At 40.1% G+C, this 13,305-nt stretch overlaps 1 protein-coding gene across 22 annotated transcripts in view; it reads right to left on the reverse strand.

Moving 5' to 3' along the window:
- Positions 1 to 13,305, reverse strand: part of NF1 (neurofibromin 1) — a 281,583-nt gene that overhangs the window by 173,706 nt on the left and 94,572 nt on the right. For 16 of the 22 annotated variants that reach the window (XM_056819485.1, XM_056819484.1, XM_056819475.1 and 13 more), the window contains 4 exons: positions 10,048 to 10,221; positions 9,394 to 9,516; positions 8,560 to 8,634; positions 6,799 to 6,828 (listed from right to left, as the gene is read on the reverse strand). In XM_056819485.1, the coding sequence (XP_056675463.1) occupies positions 6,799 to 6,828; positions 8,560 to 8,634; positions 9,394 to 9,516; positions 10,048 to 10,221 (402 nt within the window). The remainder of the gene's footprint in view (positions 1 to 6,798; positions 6,829 to 8,559; positions 8,635 to 9,393; positions 9,517 to 10,047; positions 10,222 to 13,305) is intronic. The other 6 variants (XM_056819478.1, XM_056819486.1, XM_056819490.1 and 3 more) reach the window with 1 other exon arrangement.

A 13,305-nucleotide genomic window follows, 5' to 3' on the forward strand; every position in this document is an offset into this window, starting at 1 on the left:
AATCTAGCCAGCTCCCAACAGAGTATCAAGTGGATAATTTGCAGATTGAAAATATAACTTAGTTCTTCTAATTGGAATAATCTGGGTGTTACATTTAGACAAAATAACAGAGACAAACTGCCCTCTGCCCTGTCTCCTTTTCCTTTCTTTAAAACAGACTGTGCTAATAACTCAAAGTATTAAAGTTGCAAAAGGGTATCTATTTGTAATTACAATTGATCAAAACCTATATCTTCTCCATGTTGCCAAGGGATATTCTCGCTGCCTGTCTCTCTCCATATATATATATATATATATATATATATAAATGAAGGAGTTTTTACAGGTGCTATGGCTCTACATATGGCAATGCAAAAACCAAGTCTACTCAGTAGATAACTGATGATTAGATTTAAGATTTCCTGTCAGGGATCCCTCCTTTTGAACACATTCTTGGCTGCATCTTTAATATTGAGTGCTTCCCAAGAAGGAAAAGTCCCCTTAGGCCAGGTTTGGACTGAAGCTGGAAGAAGACCATTTTCTCCAGAACTGGATACCTGCCTTACATGATTCCCCACAGCTCCTTTTTCAGCCTCAACGTCACTACTCCGATCCCAGCCCTGCTCTTGCTACACAGGACAATGGGGTACAGTGAGGTGCACTACTAGATTTGGAGTCAGGGAACCTGTCTCTGCTACCTACTCTATGCCTTTGGGTAAGTCACACAATCCCTCTCTGGGCCTAAGAAGAGGGTTGTTACCAGATGATCTTTACAGTCTCTTTCCTTTTATCTCATTTATGATCAATCACCTACTTAGCCTTCTAAATAGAATCAATCTTACAAATCCCTAAGCTCCACCACTCCCCTCTTTTTGTGATGACCTGCCCTGCCTGTTCTCCATCTCCTCTGTGTAGTCTCTCTAAATGTGCCTCTCATCTCCTCCACTCTTGCCTTCTCCATATCCTTACTCTATCTAGACCCTTGTTGGTGAAGATGTGGCACATGTGCCCTGGCCTACCAGAGGGGGCTGCTCGGTTCTCCCTCTCCACAGGGCTTGAGAACATTTCTCACAAGCCCAGTCTCTCTGTCCAGCCATCCAGTGCAAGCACTTCCTCTCTCTGCTGCGAAGGGCTCATAGGAAGCTTGAAGGTATAGTTTGGGCACATGATCTCTAAAAGGTTTGCCAATGCTGCTTGCTCTAAGCAATGATTAAGTCTCCCAAACTACAAAAGAATAAAACCCTTCCCATGACTATGGGAACCTTTTCTTTTTCCCATTAGAGTCAAGCCTTTTGGAAAACTTGTCTATGCCAAATTTTGCCAGTTCGTGACTCCCCACTCCTCATCAACTTGATTTTTATAAACCCACCATCTTGATTAAATTGCTAAATTCACCAGTTTGCCCTCATCCCCCTCTTAGTCCTCTCCTGCTGACCACACACCCACCCACCCCTACCCTGACCCCATCAAAGAGAGCTGGAAGGAAATATAAGAACAAGAACTTATCTAGTTCAACACCTTCATTTTTGTAATAGCAGAGAGGTTTGGGTCTCTTAATCAACTTGACCATTTAGTCACGAAGTAACAAGGCCAGAACTGAACCCAGGTCTTCTAAAACCAAATCCAATGCCCTTTCTACTCTACCACAATGCTACTACTTAATATATATTTCTTGAATTTGTTCAAAGGATGTTGAAAAGATGTTAAGATTATAAAAATAACTTCATCAAATTACAAAAACTAGTGATTTCAAACATGGTAGCTGCCTATATTTTTACTCCAATAGAGAATAGCTTATGTATAAATAAGCTAACAGTGTTAGGAAACTATCTCTTGAGACAACAGACACCTAATTATATACCTCTTGGAAAAGAAAGTATAAATTTATGAGAGAGAATATAAATGGGAGGTAGGGAGAATGGTGGTATAATTTGCTATATTTTGTGTTCTTCCTGACCTTTCACAATAGTTTGTTTTCCAAGATTCCATCTTTAGCTTTCTTCTCTTTCCCTGTCTCCCCTAAAAGTCATCTTCAATCCTGACCTCACCAAGCCCCAGGGCTGAAGCTCAAATCATGCCCAGGATGGCTTAACAGAATCCAAGCTCTACATGTGCCAGACTTAGTTTAGCCTCTTTCCTCCTAAGCCTTTTGATGTCACTGTTTCTGCCAGTGATTCCTGTCATTCATCCATCCTCCCATTTTGTAATTTTTTTTCTTAAACTCTACCCATTCATTCACCTCTCATGTCTGGTTACCACTTGCCCACTCCTTCTTGCATTCATCTCTTTCCTCTACTCTCACTACCACTATGCTCATATAAGTCAGTCTCATTTACCTGAACTATTCCAACAGCCTAATTGATCTTCCCACCCAAGCCCTAATCCCTTTCCTACACAGCACTACACTGGATCTGGATCTTCTGTCATTATCAGCTCAAAACCCAGCCCTGGAACCCTTCTGAGGAGAGTTTAAATCCCCAGTCTGGATTTTCAGGCCCTCAGACTATGCCCCCTCCTACCTTCCCAGCTTTCAATTTACCTGTTAACACTGGACAACCAATTAAATGAAATATATTTACGCACCCCCTCCCCCTCCAATTAAAACAAACAAACAAAGTGGACAACCAACCACCCTGTAATCATGGCCTTTACTTCCATTCTATCAAAGCCCTTGGAACAGAGGAATTTCACATTGGGGTACTAAAAGAACTAATGATTCTGATTAGTAAGTCACTGTAAAGAAGTTTTTACCAAAAACCACTGATCAGGAAGGGATCATGGAGGCCATCTAATTTCAACTCCTTGGACTGATGCTCTGAGAGGTAATACAAACTGCCTGAAAGCAGCAAGGGTTGGAGTTTAATCCAGGCCTTCAAATTCCAGAACTTTTTAAAAGATCCTGGAGAATATGAAAAGGCCTGCAGGACTAAAGAAGGGCAGCCATTGTCTTAGATTTGAAAAAAGAGAATGACAATGGCTTTGTAATATAGAGACAAGTGAGTATGCTGCAACTGAATTCCTAAATTCTAGAAGAGATTATTAATGAGATAGTTAATGAATATCTAGAAAAGAAAGTGATGATTCAACAAAAGCAGATCACGATAGATTGATGTGATTTCCTTTTTGGGCCAAATAATTCCAATGTCAGTTTAGGGTACTGCTATGCATAAAGATTTTAGCAAAGTCCTCAACCAAAGTCACATGTGACATTTTTTGTGGAAATACAGAAATCCCAGCTAGATGACAGTGCAATGAGGCAGATTTTCAAATGGATGTATAACTGGAGCCACACTGTTTAAATTATTAATAGTTTGATGTTAACCTGGAAGAGGCCTCCGGTATGATTCTTCAAAGATCTGTCCTTGGACTTATGCCATTATATATATATATATATATATATATATATATATATATATATATATATATATATATATATATGTCAATGACATGAAGAAAAGCAAATTCCAAATGTCAAAATTATGGAAGAGAAAATGAGTATCATATATCCAAAAAAAGGTTCCAATATGGTAGAACATTAAGTCATATATAATAAGAAATAAAATGAAGAAATGTAATAGGGATAAATGCGAATTATACTTGGGCTCAAAATAGTCACTTCCAAAATACCAAATTGTTTAGAAAAGATCTAGGGACTTTCATGAATTGCAAGCTCTCTCCCATTCAGCAGTATTCTAGAGTTGTCAAGAAGACAAATGCAAATTTTAGTAGCAATGAGAGGCTAAGTTTCCAGGAGAAGAAAAATGAATCATCCCACAGCACTCTAACCCAGTCAGAAGATATCTAGAGTAGTAAGTTTACTTCACAACACTCTTTAGGAAAGATAAGTTGAAGGGTACACAGGAGAGGGCAACCACAATGGGGATGGGCACTAACTTGATAACAAAAAAGGAATGGTTGGCCTTAAATAAGGATGTTTAGTCTGGAGAAGAGAAGATAAGACAAGACTTGGGGAAGAAGTGGGGGATGATCGCTGTCTCTGAGGGCTTGAAAGTTAATCATGTAGAAGAGGGTCCAATTAGGAGCAATGGGCGCAAATTGCAGAGACCAATTGAAGCTCTGAGTCAAGAAAAGCTTTCTAACAATCAGAGCCAACCACAAGTAGGATGGGCTCCCTTCATTGGAGATCTCAAAAAAAAAAAAAAAAAACAACCAGGGGGAACATATCTCATGTATCCAGTTATATGGTTATAGGGATGATTCTAAAGTAAAGGTTGCCTGAGATCTAATCCATCTAACAAGCATTGATTAAGCACCTATTGTAGTCACTGAGATGCTTTTGAACTTTGAAATTCTGTGATTTGATGACTGTGCATTTTTTATTATATTTATTTATATGTCACAACTTGAAAGTAAAAGGCATTTGGGCATAACACATAGAGAGCTGGCCTCAAAACTGAGACAAACTGACCCCGACCCCTGACCCCTGGCTGGGTGACCCTGGACAAAACTATTCACCTCTTGGTGGCCCAAGATACTCTCCAAGACTATGATGGAGAAGGGCTGCTAGTTTGCATCAGTAAAGAGAATCTTCTCAAAAGGGAGGCTACCCATGTATATGAGATCACAGATATGCCCAGAAAAAAAAAAAAAGTCCCTTTGGCATGACTTTTAAGCTCTACAAAAGCAAGAAGTATTTCTTAACTAAGCTGTGAAGCTCCCTCAACTGATAGAACAATGCATTACATAGTAAGTCAAATATTAGTTTATTTGAACAAACTGATTGATTAAAAAAAAAAAAGTGGTACAATTTTCCATGAAATCATCTAAGGTTAAAAGACTACAGTAAAACGGTAATAAATAGCCAGGTAAATACGATTTCTTTATCCAAAATATTTATAACTTCTTTATAGAAACAACATCAAACAATTGGGAATACTTTCCAACGTGAGCAAACAATGTGACAATGTTAAAGTGACAACCAAATGAGATCAAAAGAATTCTGGAGTACTTTTAAAGTGATGTTTCTATGTTTCAAAATGCCTTGCAATCAATTATCTCAGCTAAACATTCTCATCTGGAAAAGTATAGGAACATCTAGTTCCCATTACACTAATCAGTTACAGGATAAATTCATAAAGACTAGTTTCAGGAGATGATTTCTAAAGTGCCTATTGGTATTTCACTGCTGCAACTTCTCCAATATATTGGCTTCCTCAACTTACTTTCAAGAGATGCTAGGAAGATGAAATAGGCGACATGCCTTCAGCTTGCCATTCTTCTATAACATATAACACATATAAAAATGGCAACTGATTCCCCAATTTTGCACTGGCAGTCATTTAAAAACCTTATTCTATCTTACAAAGGCAGAGACTTGTTTTGGAAAGTCTCTAAAGAGAACAAGAGAAGTTCAAAAAGGATAAACGTCTTAAGTACACCTAGAGCATTGAGTGAATCTGGAATGTGCCTTATTCATCAACAAAGCAGCCCCATTACTACCAGCATTTCCCTAATTTTCTGCTCCTCAAATAAGGAACTAAAGAATTTCAGTATTTGAGTCTTCACATCTCTGCAAACATACTAAACTGCTGTCCCCCCACAATACCAACCAAGGGACTGAAGAAGTAAATACACTGACAAGGAATCAATGACATGAAAACTCACTCTCCATCTGTCAGTGCTTCTTCCCTCATCTAATTCCTCTTGGTTATGTCTGCACTTTCTGTATTCCCTAGGCGAGAATCTTGGTTTTGTCTCAATATCCCTGAGGCCTACCAGTGCCCTGCATATAGCATACACTGAACAAATGTTTGTGGAATTGAACTGAGGGCTATGGATTCAAAGTTGTGTCAGAATGTGCAGGAAACCTATTTTCTTCAGATGTTCTGTTGGATTTCTGTTCTTTGATGGATCTGAGACTTCAATGATATGGTTCTGTTTTATTATTATTCCCAAAGTAAGGGCAGGCTAAATAAGAAACCTGGTAATTTGAGTGCATACTTATTTACAAAGTGAAAGTAGTAGCAGCTTTTCTATCAGGAAGTCCTATAAATCTAATATCCAGCAGTCTAAGATGATAGGAGAGGAAATCATGACCAGAAAAGCTCACCAAGTAACTACAAATGAAGAAGTACCATTATTTGGGACATGCTTTAGGAAAATTCTTTATGTATTCACTAAGTTTTATGGCTCTGGCTCCCAATCTATTTTTACTTAAAGATTATTCCTAATCTCAGGGGCAGCTAGGTAGCTCTGTGGATAGAGTACTAGCCTGGAGATGGGAGGCCCTGGGTTCAAATCTGATCTGACATTTCAAAGCTGTGTGACCCTGAGCAAATCATGTGACCCCGGTTACCTAGCCCTTACTGTTCTTCTGCCTTAGAACCAAGACTGTTATTGTTTCGAAGACAGTGGGTAAAGGTTTTAAAGAATAAAATGAAATGAAATGGAAATACTACCTGTCACTGTCAGGAAGTCCTAGAAATTTAATAGCTAGTAATCTAGGATGAAAGGGAGGAAATCATGAGCAGAAAAGCTCAGAGTAACTCTAAATGAAGAAGCACCACTATTTGGGAATGTTCTGTATGTTTTCTCTATATTTTATGGCCTTGTGTCCCAATCTATTTTTACCTAAAAAATGTTCCTATTCTGAACACAGCTTTTTAGACAAACTTGTATATTCTTCTTTAGAACAAAAGCAGTTTGTGTTTCCTAACAGACAGACCATATCTCCCAACATGCAACACTGTTTACAGTGGAGAAAGATGCGCAGTCACTGTTCACCATGTACACTGAGGCATGCATGAGCCACCACTCCAGCATGCTTTCAACCCAAAGAGGATCAGCTCAGCCACTTACAGCAGTGCCAAGTCCATGCTTGAAAGTGCTCTATATAGTCAATCATAGACAAAAATATTTCACAATTAAATTATCTAACTTTGAAAAGGTAAAATTAAAAAATCCTAAGATTTTATTTTAAGAAAATACAAATCTTAAGCAATGGATTGAAAGTATCAACTGAACTTGATAAAATATTTTCATAATTTTAAGGACAAAGAGGGAAGAAATAAAACAACCATTAAAAAAATTTCTAGATAGCAAATAAATCTAAAATAACATGAGATTCAAGTATGTCACAAAACATTAAGTGACTAAATTACTGTTTAAATTGTATGATTCATCTTTCAGAGCAAATAGTGCTGTAATGCTTTGGCTGATTTTATTAACAAAAACGTTTCAAAAACAGTTTGGTAACAAATGGAATCCTCTCCATATTTTTTGGAAAACAAAGCATAATAGTAAACTTCCCATCTCCTTTTCCTATACACCCAATAGAATGCTAGACCACAGAAGTACAGGTTATTCTAAATTCATATAACCCACTTAGGCTCATTTTATCTCTACATCAAATTCCTGTACCAAACATGTACAGATTTTTACTTAGAAAAAAGTTTTCTTTAAAAAGCAGGGGTAGATGGGGCTGCTAAGTGGCTCAGTGGAAAAAGTCAGGCCTAGAGATCAGAGGTCCTGGGTTCAAATTGGACCTCAGACACTTGCCCTTGGCAAGTCACTTAACCCCCATTGCCTATAGCCCTTACCACTCTTCCGCCTTGGAACCGATACATGATATTGATTCTAAGATGGAACGTAAGGGTTTTAATTTTTTTTTAATGGGGTGGGTATATATTTTTTTCATTTCCAAAGCCAAATTCACTAAATTTGAAACAGAACAAATATACTTCTAAGATTAGCCATGATAAACATAATCTGGCTTTCAGAAAGGTTTCTGCATGAGGCCTGTTTTATAGACAATCTGCACATGGGCATGTCAGTGCACATAAATATGGTGAAAACATTTGAGGGCCCTCAAGAGAATCATGAAGACTCTTGGCCAGAGACAAGCAAGAAAAGTATTGATGCAAGCGAAAGTTCATTTTGCCTTCTGAGTAGGCCTACTCATCCAAACCAGTTTCCCAAAGCTCCACAATTCTGCTCATTGATTATGCCACAGGAAGTAGCTCTTGCTTCACCTCTGTGCACTGATTCACATGGCTGATGTGTGGAGTCTTTCTGAATGGCTCTTAAAGTGTTCAGTAAGAGGGCAGGAGCTTTAGGACACTGATGGTCTTGTATAAATGGATGTGACAATAGAGGTCCACGAAGAGTCAGAATGGAGTATGTGACTTCTGAGTTAATGAGGTGGCAGCCAATTAAATAGAACTGACATATATTCAGCCATGGGTCAGAATGCACAGAAGAGAATCCAAACTAAAATGAGTCTTAAACACATTTTGAGAAGAATTTAGGAAACCACAGATTTTATTCTCAGTAGCAATGGTCCTTGATTGTGTGATGTAGCCTATGCTACATATTTAAGTCCAGTCTGTCAAAAAATCCCAGTGCCTTTCTTCAGCACAAGGACAGAATACTAGAGAATTACACACACACACACACACACACACACACACACAATTCTATGGCAACAACTAATCCTCTACTAGAATTTACTTTTCCTCAAACCTTCCTACCTTGTGCAAGTATTAAAAAAATCTGTCTTTAAAAGATATTTTAAAATAAAAATCACTCTTGAGACAATTAATCAATACCTTTTAGACTTACATTGGTGATAATTCGATGGAGGGAGTTTACCAGCACATAATGAAATGTGGATGGGGAGTTCTGGGCCAAACAGATCTATGGGAAAAAAATGTTAATGTTTTACTTCAATATGAACAATATTCAATAAAATAACTGACACAAAATAGAAATAAAAAGGCAACTCAAAATATCAAATAATAGATCTGGCTTAATCTCCTGGATTTAAAACATTATGGAAATATCACTGAAAATATAATCAAGATAACTAAGCATACTATGATACATGAATGTAATGGAATATGACTGTGCTGTAAGAGATGACAACTGTAGTGGTTACAGAGAAGCATGAGAAGATCTGAGCATGAACTGATGCACTGGGAAGGCAGCAGAAGCCACAACAACAACAATAACAACAACAGCGTAAACAGAAAGAACCATCATTTTTTTAAAGGCGCAAGTCTAAGCGAAATGACCAAAAACAAGCATGTTGCAAAAGAGAGCTGAGTAGACACTCCCACCCCACCCCTTTACAGGAATGGGTGGCCCCAAGTGGTGCACACTGCATAAATTTTCAGACTTTGCCTTTGAATTAATCAGTAATGCTGACTTTTTCCTCTTCTTTTTTCTGTCTTAAAGAAAAAAAAACAAAACAACTATTTGTTATGTGGGACGGCTCTGTAGGAGGGGAAGGAGGAAGGGAAACTATGGTGATGTAAAAAACAAAATACATCAATAAGGCCTATCTTAAAATGGAAAAGGATAATCTATTCAGGAGATTTCTAAGTCATTCCTATTAACTAATTAGAGATGATAAATTAATTTAAAATGCACTTAACTAAAAGCCAATGGTCTCACCTTAAAGTGTTGGTTATTGTGAGGGCTTATACGAAAGCAAGAAACCAAGCAGTCAATCATGAGGTCCACGTCAGCATTTTGACTGCCTCTCGAGAACGGTTTGCTTGGATTAAAAAGCAAGTTCTACACACACAAAAAAAAGAATACAGCCATTTTAAAAGGTCAGGACCCACACAATAAGTTAGCTCCTGCCGATTACAAGCAGGGTTAAGTGATTTGTCCACAGTCACACAACTACAAAGTGTCTGAAGCCTGATTTGAACTCAGGTCTTCTTGACTCCAGGCACATTTCATCCATTGTGCCACCTGGCTGCCTAGCTAAAAATAAGAAAATATGAGAACTGGTAGTAATATTAGGTGACATTTATAGAGAATTTTAAGGTCAGAAATCACTTTACATTCACTATTTCATTTAAGACTCACAACAGTTCTTGGAAGTAGGCCCTATTATTCTCATTCCCATTTTGCAGATAAGGAAATTGATGCTCAGAATGGTTAAGGGGCTTGCCAGGGTCATGTCAGCTAAGGATGCACTCATGTCTTCATGATTCCAACCCCAGAACCCCACCCCGAGCCTAAAGAATCTAAAGAAAGGGGGACTAATAAAACTGCATTGGTTTCTGCTTAGCCCCCTGAGCAGCCCAACCATCTCACCTTCAGGTCTACCACCATGGACTGGACAAGCAGGAAGATGACTGAGTTATCCTCCCAGTTGATGTAGGTGCTGGCTTTGCATAGCTTCACACAAGCGATGGCTGCGCTCTCCGTCAGCTGCCTGCTCCCACCATGGCCTGCTAGCGCTCTTCTGAGATTGTCAAGAAACATTTTCTGTAATTCAAACCAAGAAACAGTGGCAGAGCGTCAGGTGCCGAGAGGCATGATTACACGAGCACACATTGATGCTTAGGGAGCATCTCCTTCCCATAATCCTCTCCCCTATAAATAGTATGCTTGTGGTCTAGCAGAGAGCAAGAATAGATGCCCTCAGACTTTTCCCTTAAGACACGATTTTCCCTGCCCTCCTGTACCATCACTACCTCTGGAATCCTCACTCTTCACTGGTAACAAACCTCGTTTTACCTTAGGGCTCATTCATTCATTTCTGGGTCCATCTTCCTATCTGAGAGGATCAGAAGCAAGCCTCTCCCAGGGAGGATGCTGCCTTCTCTGCACATTCTCCAAAACAGGGTGCTTTCTCATGTCCTTTGAAATAGTAAGGAAGCAGGCCTAATCCTCACTCCACAAGTCATGCCATAGGGGGAAGTCAGAACCCACTTTCTTTCAAAGTCGTTCCTTTTTTTGTTGTTTTTATTTCATCTCACCTGGGCCCTAACTGCAGCCCAGCAGAACTCAACTCCTAGATTCATTAACCTAGCATAGAAGTTGTTCCAAACATTCTTATCTTTCCTCAAGCCTCCCCAGGAAGCCTTCTCTCCACCCATCAGGGAAAACTTTGACTCACATTCTTCACTGAAAACCTGGAGATATTTACTTAGAGCTTTTCTTAATCTCATGTGATTGAGCCTCCTCCCTATCTCTCTTCCATGCCAATCTCAGATGAGGAGGTGGCCTTTCACCTTGCCAAAGAAATCCCTTTATATGCCCCCTTAATCCCATTGTCTCCCAACTTCTCTAGCAGATTGGACCTGGGGTCACCCCCCCCCCAAGTTATCTCTGATCTTCACTCTCTCCTTATCTCCTGATTCTTTTCCTGGTTTCTACAATATACCCATAGCTCTTCTATCCTTTAAAAACTCTTGACTGGCCCATTCCTGATAAGTATCACCCAAAGATACGGTCTACAAAGAGGTGTCTCTATTTGCTCTCTTCTTACTGCTTTCTTAACTTTCTGTAGGCTGGCTTCCAGCCACCTCTTTCAACTGAAATCACCCATCCAAGTTACTGAGAATCTCTTAAATAACTCATCTAACACTGTCTTCTCAATCCTTTCCTGATCTCTCTACAGCCTGACACTGACGATCCTTTTTCTTGCCAGGCACCTTCTAGGTTTTCCATACACTGTTCTCTCTTGGTTCTTCTCCTGTATGCCTGGTCCTTCTCACTTCTGCCCATTCTTCATCTGTGTCATGCTCAACAACCAGAAGATCTCTGCAGGACTCTATCCTGGGCCATCTCCTCTTTTTTGATTTTATGGTATTTCACTTGGCAAATTCATTAGCTCCCATGGGTTTAATTATCTTTAATCATCATCTCTATGCAAATTGTTCCCAGCCCTTTATCTATCTATCTAGCCCTGGCCTCTGTCAATTATACATCACCATTTGACTTTTAGGCATCTCCAATTCAATGTGTGTAGACACCTCAAATTCAGCAGCTACAAAACATCATTAGCTTACTGACACACATCCCAAACTTTGCTGTCTACTAAAGCTCCCTATTATTGTTGAGGGCACCATTACCCTCAGTCACCTAAACTGGAGACTGCCATGTCATCTTTAAGTCCTCAGTCTTACTCATTCCAAATATTCAGCCCATTGCCAAACCATGGGATTTCTGGGTTCACATCATCCCCTTTTCTCCACTTGTACAACCATAACCCTAATTCTGGCCATCCATCATCTCACTGACCTACACTACCACAATAGCTCTAACAAGTCTCATTGGCTCATTTCTCTTACTCAAAGAGATTTTCCTAAACTACAGATATAACTAAACCTACTGCATGTTCACAAAGCTCCAGCAGCTTCCTGATACCCTGAGCATCAAATGCACACTCCTAAGTTCACCACTTAAGTTCTCTGTAATGTGGTCCCTTCCTTGCCAGCCAGTCTTCTTCCATTTCCCTGTCCTCCATTCACTCTAGGTCCCAGCAAACACTGGCCTACATGCAGCAACTTCAGCAAGACACATTATCACTAATCTTTCTGCCACTGCTTGTCCTCAACACCTGAGATAATACTCTGCTCCCTTTTCGAAGTGTTGCAGAAACCAAACCCCAACTCAATTTCAGACGTCTAGGATGTGGGATGGCAAGAAGTAATCAGCAGATCTTCAAAAAGGTCAAGAAAAGGGGCTAAGAAAAAGCCATAGAATTACCAGTTCAGTGGTGAGGTCAGAGTCAGACGGCAAGGGTTTGAGATGCGAAGAAATGGAGAAAGGGTTGTAGAATAACCCTTTGGAGTTTGAATATACAGGGGAGAAGAGATACAAAGTGTCAACTTGAAGGATGGCTGGTAGCCACCTAAAGAAGAGAGTTGTAAGCACTGAGAGAGGAGTCAATGAAAAACGGGAGGCAGACAATGACAGAGAGGCAATGGTACACAGAGCTACCTCCTGGAAGATATAGGACGGAATGGGTAAAGCACACATGTTGAGGGGTTCCTTTGGCATGGAGAACTCACCTCTTTATCTGAGATTAAAGCAAAGGGTAAAAGAATAGTGGGATTGGAGAAGAGGTTGTAAGAAAATTGAAGGAGGAGGCATCTAGGTGGCTCAGTGGATTAAGCTAGGCCTGAGATGGGAGGTCCTAGATTCAAATCTGGGCTCAGATAGTTCCTAGCTATGTAACCTTGGACAAGTCATGTAAATCCCATTGCCTGGCCTTTACAATTCTTCTGCCTCAGAATCAAGAGAACAGAAGAGGGAGGGAGGGAGGGAGGGAGGGAGGGAGGTAGGAAGGAAGGAAGGAAGGAAGGAAGGAAGGAAGGAAGGAAGGAAGGAAGGGAGGAAAGGAGGGAGGGAGGGAGGGAGGGAGGGAGGAAGGGAGGGAGGGAGGGAGGGAGGAAGGGAGGGAGGGAGGGAAGGAGGGAGGGAGGGAGGGAGGGAGGGAGGGAGGGAGGGAGGAAGGGAGAAAGAGAGACAAGGAGAGAGAAACAGAGAGGGGGGGAGGGAGGGAGGGAGGGAGACAGAGACAGAGAGAGACAGAGAGACAGAGAGACAGAGGGGGGGGGG

The sequence above is a fragment of the Monodelphis domestica genome, chromosome 2 (genome assembly GCF_027887165.1).
Source record: "Monodelphis domestica isolate mMonDom1 chromosome 2, mMonDom1.pri, whole genome shotgun sequence".
NCBI classification, from domain to species: domain Eukaryota; kingdom Metazoa; phylum Chordata; class Mammalia; order Didelphimorphia; family Didelphidae; genus Monodelphis; species Monodelphis domestica.